At 36.2% G+C, this 15,000-nt stretch overlaps 1 protein-coding gene across 3 annotated transcripts in view; it reads right to left on the reverse strand.

The window, feature by feature from the left end:
• Nucleotides 1–215: 215 nt before the first annotated feature.
• cfap100 (cilia and flagella associated protein 100) overlaps nt 216–15,000 on the reverse strand; it is a 91,188-nt gene continuing 76,403 nt past the window's right edge. Inside the window, exons 1-14 of one of the 3 annotated variants that reach the window (XM_022675695.2) lie at nt 11,089–11,278; nt 8,453–8,556; nt 8,001–8,187; nt 6,829–6,896; nt 6,496–6,659; nt 6,023–6,103; nt 4,898–5,115; nt 4,708–4,813; nt 4,102–4,138; nt 3,165–3,319; nt 2,376–2,508; nt 1,285–1,487; nt 504–597; nt 216–396 (exon numbers count right to left, since the gene is read on the reverse strand). In XM_022675695.2, coding sequence (XP_022531416.2) covers nt 283–396; nt 504–597; nt 1,285–1,487; nt 2,376–2,508; nt 3,165–3,319; nt 4,102–4,138; nt 4,708–4,813; nt 4,898–5,115; nt 6,023–6,103; nt 6,496–6,659; nt 6,829–6,896; nt 8,001–8,187; nt 8,453–8,556; nt 11,089–11,116 — 1,692 coding nt within the window. In that variant the 5' untranslated portion in view covers nt 11,117–11,278 and the 3' untranslated portion in view covers nt 216–282. Of the gene's footprint in view, nt 397–503; nt 598–1,284; nt 1,488–2,375; nt 2,509–3,164; nt 3,320–4,101; nt 4,139–4,707; nt 4,814–4,897; nt 5,116–6,022; nt 6,104–6,495; nt 6,660–6,828; nt 6,897–8,000; nt 8,188–8,452; nt 8,557–9,883; nt 10,139–11,088; nt 11,279–15,000 lie in introns of those variants that run through there. The other 2 variants (XM_049479140.1, XM_022675696.2) reach the window with 2 other exon arrangements.

The raw sequence follows: 15,000 nt of genomic DNA on the forward strand, positions 1-15,000 counted from the left end.
TTTAATAAGCTTTAAACTATACAGTAATGGATAATTACATTACCCAAGATCAGTGTTGATAACATCAGTCTGACATGTACCTCGTCAGGTAAGCTACTTTATTTAACCTTTTAACTTTGCAGTGTAATATTTTTCCTCAAATGTTTATTTTTGCATAAAGGTGTCTTGAAACCTCATAAGATTTTTCACTAGTGCTGAAAGTACAAAACAAATAATGACTTTTCGCTAATTTACTAAGGAAAATAAACCCCACAGTGAGCCATTAGAGTAACAATATGTGCGTTAGGTGAAAAAGTAGAGGTGCTCCTCCTTCTCTTTGTCTGTGACGTCATCATGCTGGTCGTCCTTGAGTTTGCGAACAGGAGGCAGTGAGCGAGGCATCAGCTTCTTACCAGACTGTAGAAATAAGCACAGGAATGCTTCAGTCTCAAAAAGGTGATTATTTTTTTTCAATTATTCATATAAATATAAATGCATCTGCATTTTTTTGCCCTGAAACTGACCGTTCTCTTGATCTGAGCCTGAGCTCTCTCCATGGCTTTCTTCATTCTCTCTTCCTGTTGCTGCTTCTGCAGATAGATCTTCTCATCCCGCAATCTACAGGAACACAAAAGACATTCATACACAAATAAACTTGTGGAGAAGTTGTCAGAGAAAGAAATAACAAGCTGTCTGTGCTTAATTTGTAGGCCAGGAGTAAAACATAGATGTGCTTTGAAATTGGACTGCATTAGCCATTTTGCAATGCTTGCTCTTGCTGTATTTTTTGTACATACTGTTCTTTTACATTTTTGAAGGGCTGTATAAGAACAGTCAAACTCTTCAACACCGCTAGTTGACACAATGTATTAAATACCACCAATACATTAGTGTGAGATATTGGGCAAGACTCCTACTGCTACATTTGTTTGTTTTATTGTAATCTGGATATGAACAAATGTCAAATGCAGGTTATTTGCAGGTATGGGATATTTTTTTATATATATGTCAGAGAAAAAACACTTTTGCTTGTGATTCCTGTATTTTCTAACAAATCAATATTTCACACAAAAAATCTGAATCTCTCTGTTCGTACACTAAAAACATCTAGTGCAAAATCGGGGTACTATTTTTACCTAATGAAAATAGTATCCCTCACCCTGTTGCCAAATTGTTATTCCCACCACTTCTAGTTTTCAAATCTACTTAAAAACACTTAGCCAGTTCTTGTTAAAGTTCTAAAAAATGGGAAAAAGTTACAGAGCATTGTGTTTTGTTGTTTTTTAAAATGCATATCAACTAGACCTGAGTCTCCTCTCCCTCTCCTTGGCTTTCTCAGCGATGGCGAGCCGATCAGCAGGAATCATCTCCACTTTCTCCAGCAGCTCTCCAAGCCGGCCTTCAATAGTCGTCAGCATCTGCAGAGTACTCAAACTGTCTTCAGTGCTTCCTATACAGCTTCGATACACCGCCTCCACCTTCCGGCTCAGAGCGTTCAGTGTGTCGTCCTGACAAGGAACAGGGGAGGATGAGAAAAAAAAAAGCACAATAAGAACAAAAGCTGAAACCAAGAAAAACAGTATAAACATCTTTTCTGATAAGAGTTCCAGATTAGATTAGAATGTGTTGGTGGAGAATAAACCACTGACCAGAAATATCCAGCCAACAGTGTCCTGTGAGCAGCTTTGTTGTGATCAATGTGACGAACACACACTGTGCAGCGATAGATGAGCTTCTGGCTTTACATCTACCGCATGGAGTAGCTAAGTAACAGTGTCTAAACCCTTTTCTAAACAGGATTAATTTCTCAGGGGGTCCTGGGGTAATTTTCTCTTTTATAGGGGGTCCTCTGTGATTTTATTCCCGTCCAGAACGACCGTGTACAAGTTTTTCTCAGACGTCCTCTGAGAAAATTACAGGCTGAATTATCTACTGTTTTTCACTAAACTCTGTGGTCCTCCGGTAATTTTAGTCTAGTCCGGACACAAATCTCTGAGTTTCATCTTCTCGCGTTTAATATAATAGCTATTTGTCCACTGCCACGCACCGTAATTACACTATGGGTGCACATTTCCAAGGAGATCCACATAAACACAACAGCGAGTGGAAATGGAGGCGCTACTGAACGTGATGTCACGTGACCGAGAAAGCAAAAAAAACTCTGGATGCAAGAGTTTTATCACTGAGTAGAAGTGTGAAATATTTTTCACAGACGTCCCCCTGAAAAACTAATCCCATCCGGATAGGGCTTTAGAGTAAACAGTGAGTGGATGCAGTGTTTAAAAACTCCAGCAGCACTGCTGAGGTAGTTATAGTGTAACTAAAAATGTCTTTATTTAACAGTTTCAAAGCTGTGCTGTAAAAGCATTTAACACAAACACACATTCTTCTCCTACCTCATCTGTGTTTTCATTTCCGAAGTTGAAGAGTCTGACTTTGAGTTCTAGTTCTGCGGTCCTCTCTTTCTCTTTCTGAATGGTCTCTGTCATGATGTCAATCTGTTGCTTGAGCTGGAGTGCTTCATGCTCCCTATTAGCATACAGAAAAGTTCAGTGCTAAACAGGTCTGTCCTCAGTAGCCTTTTCTGGTTGTGGAAGAACCCAGAAGTTAGAAGGGGTGTTTTTGCAAGAACTTAGTAATATGATATGTATAAAAATACAGGAGTTATAATTTTATGTATCCCCATATATTGCAATACTGTAAACAAGGGGATATATTATGACTGTTTAAATTTTTACATTTTAGCTCATTTACTATAAAAAACACTACAATATTTATAAAATCTGAGTAAAAGAAACGCTTACTCTTTATACAATCAGAAACAATGAGATTCAACCACAAAGTACAACACTGCCATCTAGAGTTCCAGGTTTAAAACCAATACAAAGTGAACCACTGCCTTTTACCAATCTTTACATGTTAAACTAGTAATTTAAAAATGATACTGTGTTCTTGGAAAACTGCTCTTACAGGGGGCCACAATATAAAAAGTAGCTAAAACCAAAATAAAGGGCATCCTGTTTCTATGTATCGCATAGTTTAATTTATAAAATAATTTAGCTCAGTCTTTAACCCCATTAAATTATTCAGCAGTGGCTTTTGAATATCTTGTAAAATAATGTGCTTGATTTTTGGCATTTGCTCAAGCACTAGCTAATAAAGCTCTAAGCTCTTTATGTGCTCACATGTTCTTGCGCGTCTGCTCCACAGTGTTCCTGAACTCCACCAGGCCCTCCTCCGTCTCCTGAGCGTTCTGGATCAGAGAGAGATTCTGCTCCTCCAGCTCACTCAGTAAGTCCAACAGCTGCTGCGGTTCAGTGAAATACAGCTCCGGCTCCTCCTGCAGGGGGCGCCATGACAAATATGGGTGAAATTCTATTATGCCAAAAGGTCTGTAATATTATGTAATATGAGTTAGTTTCCAGGGCAGAGATGATGTCTAGTTGAAGACTATACTTTTCTTTCAATGGAAAATCTCCATTAAGAATGATGTGTAGTGCAAAATTAGGCCTGACTGGAAAGTTGCCTGTAAATTTTTAAATGTTTGTTGATAACCCTTCTAATGAATGCATTCAACTACTTAATGTTCTTCATACTGCTGACACAAAGCTTGTCTAGTCCGTATAGAGAAGAAGTGCCAATACAATAGAACTCTTAGTGGAGCCAACAAACAAAAACATATTAACAGCAAGCCTAATGCTAGCTGTGCCAGAGAGGTAAATAGAATTATTAGAATTATTATTTTTTGGGGGGGACTGATGGGAATTATGTGAGGTAATGATCAGTAAACATCCGGACCTCATTTCTTGTTACTAAACGCAAAATAAAATTCTCACAGCAATTCTCCAAAATTTACTAGAAAGTCTTTGCTGGACTAAACAGTTACACTTTAACAACAATGACAAAACTCTATAATATAGATATTTCATACAGAAAGCCAACGTTTTATTAGGACGTTCCATTTTTATCATTTCTAAGAGTGTTTAAACTGTTTAAATATCTCCTGTTCTGTAGCTGTGACTAAAAGTTTCTAAGTAAATGTTAAAAGCCTAAAACTAATAAAGGAATGTGGTAAAAATAGGACAGGTTGGGAATGAGAATGTGGCTGTGATTCATACTAACCTCATATTCTGAGCTGTCTGTTTCAGATGCAGGACTTCTACAAACATAACAGACACAACTTTTTAGTTCTCATAAACAGCACTTCTAAATTTGAACATGTACAGCTCTGAAAAAAAATTAAGAGACCACTATAGTTTCTGAATCAGTTTCTCTGATTTTGCTATTTATAGGTATATGTTTGAGTAAAATGAACATTGTTGTTTTATTCTATAAACTACAGACAACAGTTCTGCCAAATTCCAAATAAAAATGTTGTCATTTAGAGCATTTATTTACAGAAAATGAGAAATGAGTTTTCAGACCTCAAATATTGCAAAGAAATCAGTATTTGGTGGAATAACCCTGGTTTTAGTCACAGATTTCATGCATCTTGGCATGTTCTCCTCCACCAGTCTTACACACTGCTTTTGGATAACTTTATGCCTTTACTCCTGGTGCAAAAATTCAAGCAGTTCAGCTTGGTGGTTTGATGGCTTGTGATCATCCATCTTCCTCTTGATTATATTCCAGAGGTTACCAATTTTGTAAAAAAAAAAAAAAAAAAACATTTTTAAGTGGTCTCCTTTTTTTTCCAGAGCTGTATGTATGTGTTTATGTTGTACACACATTTTACCACTCTGAGGAGTTGACTTCATGCTGTATCTGGATGGAGCTCTGCCCTCACGAAGAGGGGGAAGCTCTCGGGATCCTACAGAGCTCCGGTTCTCCCTTCCTGTATGTTAACACTGATCATAAGTTCAATGTTTACAGTTTTAAAGTTTTGTCTTCTTCTAATAAATGTTCCATCAATACTTACGTCTATCAGTCTGAGGTGTCTTTTTCCCTCTTTCTGTCTCTCTGCTCCTCACCTCCCTCTCTCTCTTGTCAGTGGTGGTTGGTGGAGTGGAGCTGGGCTTAGGAGACCGTCTGTTCTTCTCTCTCTGTTTCTCCTGCCACTCCAGGGGAGAAAGCTCAAACAAAAAGCCTTTATAGAGCTTGTACTCCTGCAGAGTGTCCTCATACTTGGAGATGTCACTGAGTGAAAAAGGGAAGAAGGAATGACCTGAATTTGAATTAAATGGCCATTTGAGAAGAAACATCTGAATAATGGCTGAAGGAGCACTTCACAAGAAATGTAAACGTGGTATATACAGAGTGAATAAATATAAAAGTATTTTTGTTCATATTAAGTGACCTTTTTTCCATTACTCATTACAAATCTTTGAGAGATATTAATTTCACATTCAAATAAATACCACAATTAGTAAACCATTTATTTATTTTAATATTACATGTTTTCTAATATTCTAATTACTCTAGTTTAGCTAATTGTGTGGCAGCAGTGCAATGCATAATCATGCAGATACAGCCCAGCAGCTTCAGGTTACGTTCACATCAAACATCCAAATGAGAAAAAAAATGTAACTCTGAGCATAGCATAATTGTCAGATGGGCTGCTTTACGTATTTTTAGAACTGAAAATTTTTGAACACAACAGTCTCTAGAGTTCACTCAGAAAGGTGTTGTATAGAAAACACCTCCAATAAGTCATTCTGCAATTCTGCAGAAGAAAACGTCTAGTTGAAGAGTAACATAAATAAAACATAGTTGGACTGGTTAGAACTGACAGAAAGGCTACAGTAACGCTGAGAAATACACTACTTCTAGACAGTTAGACAGTTAGATAAGATGGACAGACAAAGGAGACTTTAGCACAAACATCCTGCTGCTCAAATGTGTCTCCTAAGATAAAGATATTACTAATGTCATGTGACTCCAATTGTGGTTTAACTTAGATCTGGATTAAGTCTCATATTATTCTCAGATTACCACAATTATAACACAATCATTAACTAAACACACAAGTCATAATATGAACATCTTTTTCTGATCCAAAGACTAACAACCCTTTTTTATTAGGCATAATGATCTCAGTATGTACCTTTTAATGGCCACCATTTTGGCATTGAGCCTCTTGATCTCAGCCATTTTCTCCAGCTTTGCTTTGGTCTCCTGCTCAGCACTAGGTAACAATTCACACACATGGTCAAATACAATTTCACAACACTTGATCTAGTTCTAGATATAGTTTTAGGATACGCTTTTACTATGAATGCAGTAACTTCATCACTTCATGAAGAGGTTATACTATATAGGATAAAGCAAGGGTGATTGGGGCATGAGGTCAAATGCAACATTTTAGCTTTACAAGGTTTATTTACAAGGTTTATTATTCTTATTTTTTAAAATAAGAATGTTTGCAGAGCCCTAGCTGTGAAACCATAAAATCAAAAATAACGAAATAAATCTTCCATATTACAAAAATGGATAACTTTATCTTAAAATCACCCTAGATTTTAGAATACTGCTTTTCTAGTTGTGTGATTCTGCGTAATTGTTTGTGTTTGTTATTACATTTTGATGGCCTCCACTGTGTTCTTGTCATTTTCCTTGAGAAATGAGTCAAACAACATGGCATCGTCCTTAAGCATCCTTTCAGCTCTTACAAGCTTCTTCTCTTCATGAGTTGCCACCTCTTCCAGCTTCTCGATCTCCTCTCTCTTTACTACCAGAGCATGCTGAGGGAGAAAAGGGGGTGTGTGGGTGTGAGGAAGTGGGCAGAAGTTTTGAGAAACGGTGAAAAAAAAGAATAGAAAAATTAAGAAAATTTTTCAAATTGCAAATCAGAACCATTGGAGATTTCAGTGAATTCAGTGCTCACATTAGCAGGTCTCATCCTGTTCTTACCTGCAGATAAAACATCTCTCGCTTCTTGCTAATGAACTCTCGTACGCTTTCTTTTTCAATGTTACGATCTAAGACAGAACAGAAATGTGTTACTGATGAAGATGATATACACAGTAAAAGCAATTCTAAGTGCCAAACAGGGGTCACTGGATTATTCAAATCTAGGGCAATGCTCTAGCTATTGTATGAGAAAAGCTGTGGTGGTGACAATTTATACATTATGAAAATGAATGTAATGATAAAACTCAATTTAACAGATAATAAGCAATATTTCCCCCTTCAGGGTTGCCAGGTTTGTGTTTTTTCCACTCTCAGAAGCCAAATTAGTCATCTTTTTTCTCACTCCCTCTTACAGGTCCAATACATTTCATCCTTCGCCCCTAAAATTTAACCCTACCCTTTCATTTTGGGGTAGGTTCACTCAGTTATTGTTGGAATAGAGGGATAGGGTGAAGTGATAATAAAGCTAAAGATATTTTTCAGAGGCATACTCCAAATGGAACTAAATGCATAGATGTTGTAATGTATTATATCTCTTTTCTTTAGAACAAGCAAAAAACAAGCTAGCTAAATTGGTGATAGAAGAAAATATAAAATAAAATTAAACAAATAATAGAATTAATAATTTCATAAAAAATAAATTAAACAAATTAAATGTTACAAGCACTACATAAAACCAGACTGAACAAATAGTTTTATAGTTTGCGCTTAAAGATTTCAATGTTTTGGGAATTACAGGTGGTTTATAGTAAGTAACTGTAACATAATGCAAAAACTCACAATAAGTTTCAAGGGGAGAGGTGACACTCAAAAACAAGGGTTGGGGTAATATGAGAAATGAGACTGGGCCCTCAGCTCCTCCCATATTATCATATCCTGAAGGCATGGTCCTAACTAAAAACACTACCTTACCAGCAGATACAGATACTCATTTAATAGTTTTTTTTGTTGCAGCATTTGCTATGGCCATGTTCACCCTCAGCACCTTTACCTTCAGCATGCCGGACAGTAAAGATATAATACTATAGGTTGCTCCCTATAGACACAGGTGCAAATGGTTTTCAGACAGTTTTTTCAGCTGCTGTTTTTCTGCAGTCAGATGTTCCACTGATGGGAATATGTCTGGAATGTGTGGTTGTGTTTCTGTACCTTTTATCAAAGCCATGCCTCACCTTTGATCATGATCACCTTGCATGCAGGTGGATATTGAATGAGCTGGGAAGCACTGGAGCTTTTTCCCTCTTCCTCATCCTCCAGGCCATCTCTCAATTTCTTCCTCAGCTCTGTTTGTTTGGCCCTCATTCTGCCTGTGTATGTCTTCTTCTCTTGCACAGGAAGACTCAACTCCTTCCTGTATTCCTAAACACACAGACAAAGAAACACACACACAGAACAACACATTTCTCAGAGTGTATATATTTATGTTTCTTTAAAAACCTTGTGTCTATATTTATGCTGTTGTTTTACGTATTGTAAATATGGCAGTTGTTCTGACTAAGCATGTCCTGATGAATGAAAATATTCCAACATTGCATTTTTTTTTTTTATAACTTGATAGATCTCTTGATAGATTCATTTTGAAATGTAATTAAAGCTAATATGAGGTTAATATTGTATTACATACTTGTTTCCTCGGCGTTTTCTCTGCATTTCTCAAGAGGAAGATGTTGTTGTCTTCAGGCATCTTAAAGGGATTTGGTTCGCTCTTGATCTCATCAAGGTTTCCCTCTACATGAATACAAATAACACTCAAAATCAGACTGGGAATGTGTTGATATGAGAATTGTGGAATGATTAAATCTGATATTACAAATTGGCCAGTGTAAAATCTGCCAATACCAAAACATACATACACTTTTTATCAAATGTGTTTTTGACTAAATCCACAAGGATAAGTATAACATAGTGTTGTAAAGGTGGTTACCAATACACTTAATGAGCAAAAAATAATGCACCCTAGATTACTGCTAAACGTGGCATGCAGTTATGTCTCAAGCAGATATGTAAAAAAAAAAAGGTTCAAGAGCTAAGTGTCTTCGATCATATGAACATGTGTGTTTTTGAGCTAATGTGTGTTTTACAGTATATACAAATATGATTAGAAAAAGGAATCTGCAAGTGCCTTTGTGTTATATCCAAAGTTTAAAAAAATTGAATTAATGTTAATGTTACTTTAATGTATATGTTGTTACTTTATTATTATTATTTTTTTTATAAAGGTCTGTTTAATATTTAGTGCAGTTTTATCAGAACCCACAGAGTCCCAGGGTGGTTGTACTTTATTTGTTTTAGTTATTTAGGATAAAAAAATATTTTTATATTGGAAGCCCAATGTCTGTTCTTAATAGTAATTTTAAGTTAGTTTAACTGTAAAATGGTGTAATAGTATTATTATGCTAGTATATTGTTACTGTGGCACATCGTCTTAAAGCTCCTTTGGGAGCCCAGAAGCAGAAAAAAGCTTTTTCTACAGTGGCACTTTAAAATGACAATATTATCGTTTATCACAATAATTTCTGGGACAATATATCGTCCTGAAAATTTTGTTATCATGACAGGCCTAGTTACTATATATTTACCTGAACACACCTCACACCACACCTTTGAAAAAGACAGGTGACCCTAGTGTGTATTTAAGGTAAAAGACAAAATATTAGAACATGTATAGTACAGTAGTAGTGTAGGTATAATACTTGAATGGCCTAAATCACTGTATCTGAGTAAAGTTAAGGCACTATAGGTGATTAGAAACCTTTTTTATAATTCAATAAAAAAATGCTAAAAAATAATTACTTTTTTACACGGTTGTAACACTTAAGCAACCAGGCCAGTGAGTCCAGATTATAAAATGCACCGAGAAAAAAACCTAAATTATCAGGAAAAACACATGCGAGTTTTACGCTTGCGCAGAGCCGCTAAGTAGCACATATCGACAGGTAGCACAACTCGACAGAACACCGGTTCTGTAGCCTGGTGCTGATGTTCTAACATTAATAACTGAAGACCAGAGTAAAGTACAGACATAATACACGTTATATTAAACAGCAGCACTTACCAAATCTAACCAACGAAGTAACGTCATTCTGATATCAAACATACTCTATTAATACATCTCGGAATACTTATCATTTAAGCTGGGCGGTTAGCTGGCAGTAAGCCGCTAGCTGCATTCCGGTGTTCTGAGGTGAATAACTGACGACTAGAGTGAAATAAAGTCATAATCCACAAATCATATCAAACCCCAGACCCTACTAATCTAACCAGCACAGTGCCATACATCTGTTTATCAAACAACAGCCGCTAATTCAGCTCGAAATACAGTTAGCACCGCCAGCGAGCGATTAGCATTGCCAGTTAGCCAAATTTCGTTTCACATTAAAAGCCCTGGGGCAGATAATATAAATAAAATAAATGTGAAATATATGAAAGACATAAATTCACTTAATATTCTGCATCTCATTATTAAGTATTTTAAGATGGGCTTGTATATTTTATTATTACAGACCAACATATTTCAGCTATTAATGTAAAAATGTACTAGAGTTTAGTTAGTTAACGTTACCCTTTAAGACATATTTGAGTAACTTAGCCCAAAATCTCCTGAATATAATATATGGGGTGTGAGAGAGGCTGCTATTATACATTGTATTGGTTAGATGATTAAAATGTGCAGCTAAAAATATTCAAAAAAATTAATATCAACATGTATTTTATTTCGGTAATTAAGTTCAAAATGTGAATGTCATATATTATATGGACGCATTACACACAGAGTGATCTATTTTAAGCGTTTATTTATTTTATTGTTGATGATTATGGCTTACAGCCAATGAAAACCCAAAAAATAATGTTAATAATAGTAACTATATAACCTAACTAAGGCCAATTGGTACTTTTGGCAAAAGTTGTCAGAAGAGAGAAGCATGAGTGCTGTAAGATTTTGCCGGAAAACTATCACCAGCAGATAACGTTGCCTGGCACTCAATCCATCACTGACCATCAGTAAATTTTGCATTTTATTTGGAAATCAAAGGAGTCTGGAGGAAGAGTGGAGAGACACACAGTCCAAGCTGCTTGAGGTCTAGTGTGAAGTTTCTACAATCAGTGTTGGTTTGGAGAGACATGTCATCTGCTGCTGTTGGTCCACTGTGGTCCAAATGTATTGTAACACAGTGTTTGTTTAAAATGTAAACAGCTTTGTTGCAGCACAAGATACAGGTTACTGATCGATAACTTTAGAAGTGCAGTATAAGGTCTTACCCTGAACAGAAGAAAATGGTGACAACATCCTGTAGGAAAGACCGTCAGTGTGAGTCTCTCTGATGAATACAGTAGGATTAGCTAGTTAACTTAAACTATTCTCTCCTCTAGTAAAGAAAACACATGGCGCTTTTCCACGTTTGCATTCTGTTACCATACCAACATTAACACTGGCGTGCAGACTCTCTCTGTCCCCAGCAGGGGGCGATACAGCACAACACTAAACTACCGGCAGAGCCCGTTTATACAGACTGCCCACGTCATAGCGAAAAATTATTGCTAACCGCTAGAGGGAGCCCGCGAGGGAGTCTAAAATGAATGGGGGTAAATGGAGCTAAACAGCTAAAACCACACATTAAATATGCTAACTATACAGTTATATAGGACATGTCTTCATTTTTAAGAAGAAAAATTATGTATTTTTTGCATTTAGCAAAAAAACGAACTTACTTGTTTCAATTGTCCTCAGGTAATCGTGTTTTAGGCAGTAAAGACTGTAGCATTACTGCTGTGTGCTGACTGGTTGGTGAGCTCATGCTGGACTTACAGCCACTGAAAGTTAAAACTTTTTAAAAGTTTAAATACTTTAAAAATATACTGGAACATTTGATAAAGGTCTGTGATGACAAAATAGTGTCTGAGAAACAGTCAACAAATCTTGGAATTCTCTCTAAACGTTCTTTGCTACCATAAAAACAGGTCTGAGCCATAGACTATACAGTATGTATAAATATTATATATTTCCTATTTACAGTATGTACAGTTAAAAAATAAATCCTAAATAAGTCCTGAGCAAACTATGGTCTTTTTCATTAATTAATTAATTCATTCATTCATTCCATTAAACACATGCTGATATAAATGTTTAGGTGATTTAAGGTGCAGCTACAATACATTCATTAAGGGTTGTTAGAGATATACAGTATGTACAGCATCTGTTACTCATGTTCATCATGATTCATGTTCATTACAAAGAGCTTTTACAGGTGCATCAAAAAAAAATTGAACAACATTAGAAAATTACTTCATATTAGTAATTCAGTTCAAAATGTGAAAATCATATATTATATATATGTATTACACAGAGTGATCTATTTTAAGCATTTATTTATTTTATTGTTGATTATTATGGCTTACAGCCAATGAAAACCCAAAAATCAGTGTCTCAGAAGATTAGAATAACAACTGGTACTTTTGGCAGTGTGGGCTGTGCGCCAAATTCTGCTGAAAAATGAAATCCGCATCTCCATAAAAGATGTCAGCAGAGGGAGCAAGAAGTGGTGTAAGATTTTCCGGGAAAACTCTGCAATGACTTTGGACTTAATATAACACAGTGGACCAAAAATAGTGTCTGACAAACCCTCAACACACATTCTAAAGTGGGAATTCTTCTCTCTAAAGGTTTTTGCTACCATCCAAACAGGTCTGAGCCATAGACTCTATATAAGTATATACAAAGTGTATAGTCTATGTTCTGAGCTAACTGGACTTCTTTATGCCACTATAACCACTATTACCACTATAAATGAGACACTGGTAGAGTTGAACAGTGTTCATTAATTCATTAATTTCTATAATTCTATAAACACATGCTGATTTATTTCTGTCAATCTCTAATCTGCTCAGTCAAACAAGAAACATGTTTTATCTTCTGTTTCAAATCTTCTAAAAAAATAGAAAACTGCTATTGAACTCCACTTTTTTTATATTTGTTTTTTGCATGCTGCAAGACTTCTGAAAGAAAAAATACACTTATTAGATTCTTTGTAAACCACTCTGGTCTACTCCTATGAGGCCATGATTTTCTAACACTGGTGTCTCTGCCAGATCTCTGTGGTTGATGCACACAGCCCGCAGTCATAGTAACAATGGTACTGAACTGGAACTGTAACAGATTAAATGTGTTCTGAAATATGGGTTGCTCAGAGCTTTTTTTTATGATATACTGTATATGGCATAACTTTAAAAATTTGTCTTTTGCCTGTTTGACTAGTGATTGATTTCTTCCGACTATTTTACAAATTTATAAGACTTTAGACCACACAGAAATCACATATTCCAAATGTAAACACGTTTCATTCCTGTCATGCAGTTGCTTGAAAAGAAAATAGTATGAAGGTTGTGATGTCACTGATACCAAAGGTTACTTTCTTAATATTTCAGGGTGGACAGGAAACCCCCACCCCACAATAAAAGAACTGCATAAAATGTTGTAAAAGCACTTTTACAAAGATGTACATTTCTGCACATTATATCGATATTAACCCATAATAGGCCTAGTCCTGATCTGCAGTTTTCTGTCAGTAGAGAATCCGTGTTCAGAAAGCTATGTTGTACAGAATATTGTGGGAAAATAGCCCAAAACTTCCAATCAGACCAGACTTTTAAACACTGAGCAGTAACTCAAGCAGACATGTCCTCACAGAGGTTACAGACAATCAATGAGTAATCTATTTACAGATTTACTGATCACATGCATTCAATCAAAGCTTATTAGAGGGTCTTTCTCTCACTTTCTGTAACTGCAACATCTTTAAGCTGCTTGTATCATTACAATATATCTGTTTGCTTCTTTTCACACATTGTGAAAAAACAGTTACTTAAATATATACAAATATCCATTTAACATTAAGTAGTAAGTTACATGGGCAGTAATTGTTTCTTTCCCCTTCTCTCCCTTTGTCTCTCTCTCTCTCACAGACACACACACACTGAAGCTCCTGATTCTTGAGGTCATTCCCCAGTCCCCACCTCTCATGGCATGTGATGAGGAGTGAAAATTGCTCCACTGTTAGCACTGACAGCACTTGGCGATAATATAGATGCAGTTGCAGCAATGCTGATTTGCAAAGTGACCATTTCAAAACTTACAGTGCAAGGTCAAATATTACTTTACCACAGATGTCTGTAGCCAGTTTTTTTTTTTTTTAGATTATTGAATGTGGAACTCAATTAGTTCTACATCCAATTTTGCTTCATAATATGAATTTGTTGATGAGCTAAGAGATACAGAACCTGTATTTATCTGAAGTAAAAGACCAATGTGGACTTATATGGTAGATTAACATTACAGAATTTAATTCAAGTATGATATATGTAGAAAAGTATCCAGACACCCCTTTCAGTGAGTGAATTTAGCTACTTTAAGGTGCATCCATTTCTGGCACAGGCAACTAGATTTTCATGCACAGCTTCTTTTATCACAGTTGAAAAACACTGCTGATACATACATGTCTAATATTTGCTATCATCATGGGATAACCTTCCCTTAACGAAAGTAACCTTTAACATCAGTGACATCACAGCCTTCCAACTTTTTTAAGCAACTGAAGACATACATGAGTCTGGTACTAGTTAAATAATATCACTTTAAAGCAATATAAATATGAGTGATCTCATACTGTCTCTTGGTCTTGGCTCTGAGCAACAGCTGAAGGATATCTCAGGGCAGCTTTGCCCAATACGCATGTCCTCTGTTTGTGTCAGTGCCAGTGGATGTCCCTGTTCCCCAGCTCTCTGCTAAACATTAATCAGGCCTTGTTCAGACGCTATCGTCTAAATAATTTACTCTGCAAACAGTTCACTTGCTGCCAGGATAAGCAGCCAGGAGTGGCAAACAAGAGCCATTTATGAGGGTCAACATCCAGTACGATGACAGATAGGCGTCTTTTTAGACGTGAGCTGAAAGGACTTGTTTTTCTCCATGCGCAGATAAGCATGTTCTTGGTTTGCTTTTGGAACATAACAGAAAAACCCAGGCAAACAAAGAGGGTTACTGTTGTTTGTTTGGGAAGCTTGGGCTCATTTTAGGCTTCGTTGGCATGTATTTCACACAATGCCACACTTTAACACTCTGAGAATTTACTGCATGACCACATTCCAGCCATTTAATGAATAGGCTAGCCCTGTAGG

The sequence above is a fragment of the Astyanax mexicanus genome, chromosome 5 (assembly GCF_023375975.1).
Source record: "Astyanax mexicanus isolate ESR-SI-001 chromosome 5, AstMex3_surface, whole genome shotgun sequence".
NCBI classification, from domain to species: Eukaryota; Metazoa; Chordata; class Actinopteri; order Characiformes; family Acestrorhamphidae; genus Astyanax; species Astyanax mexicanus.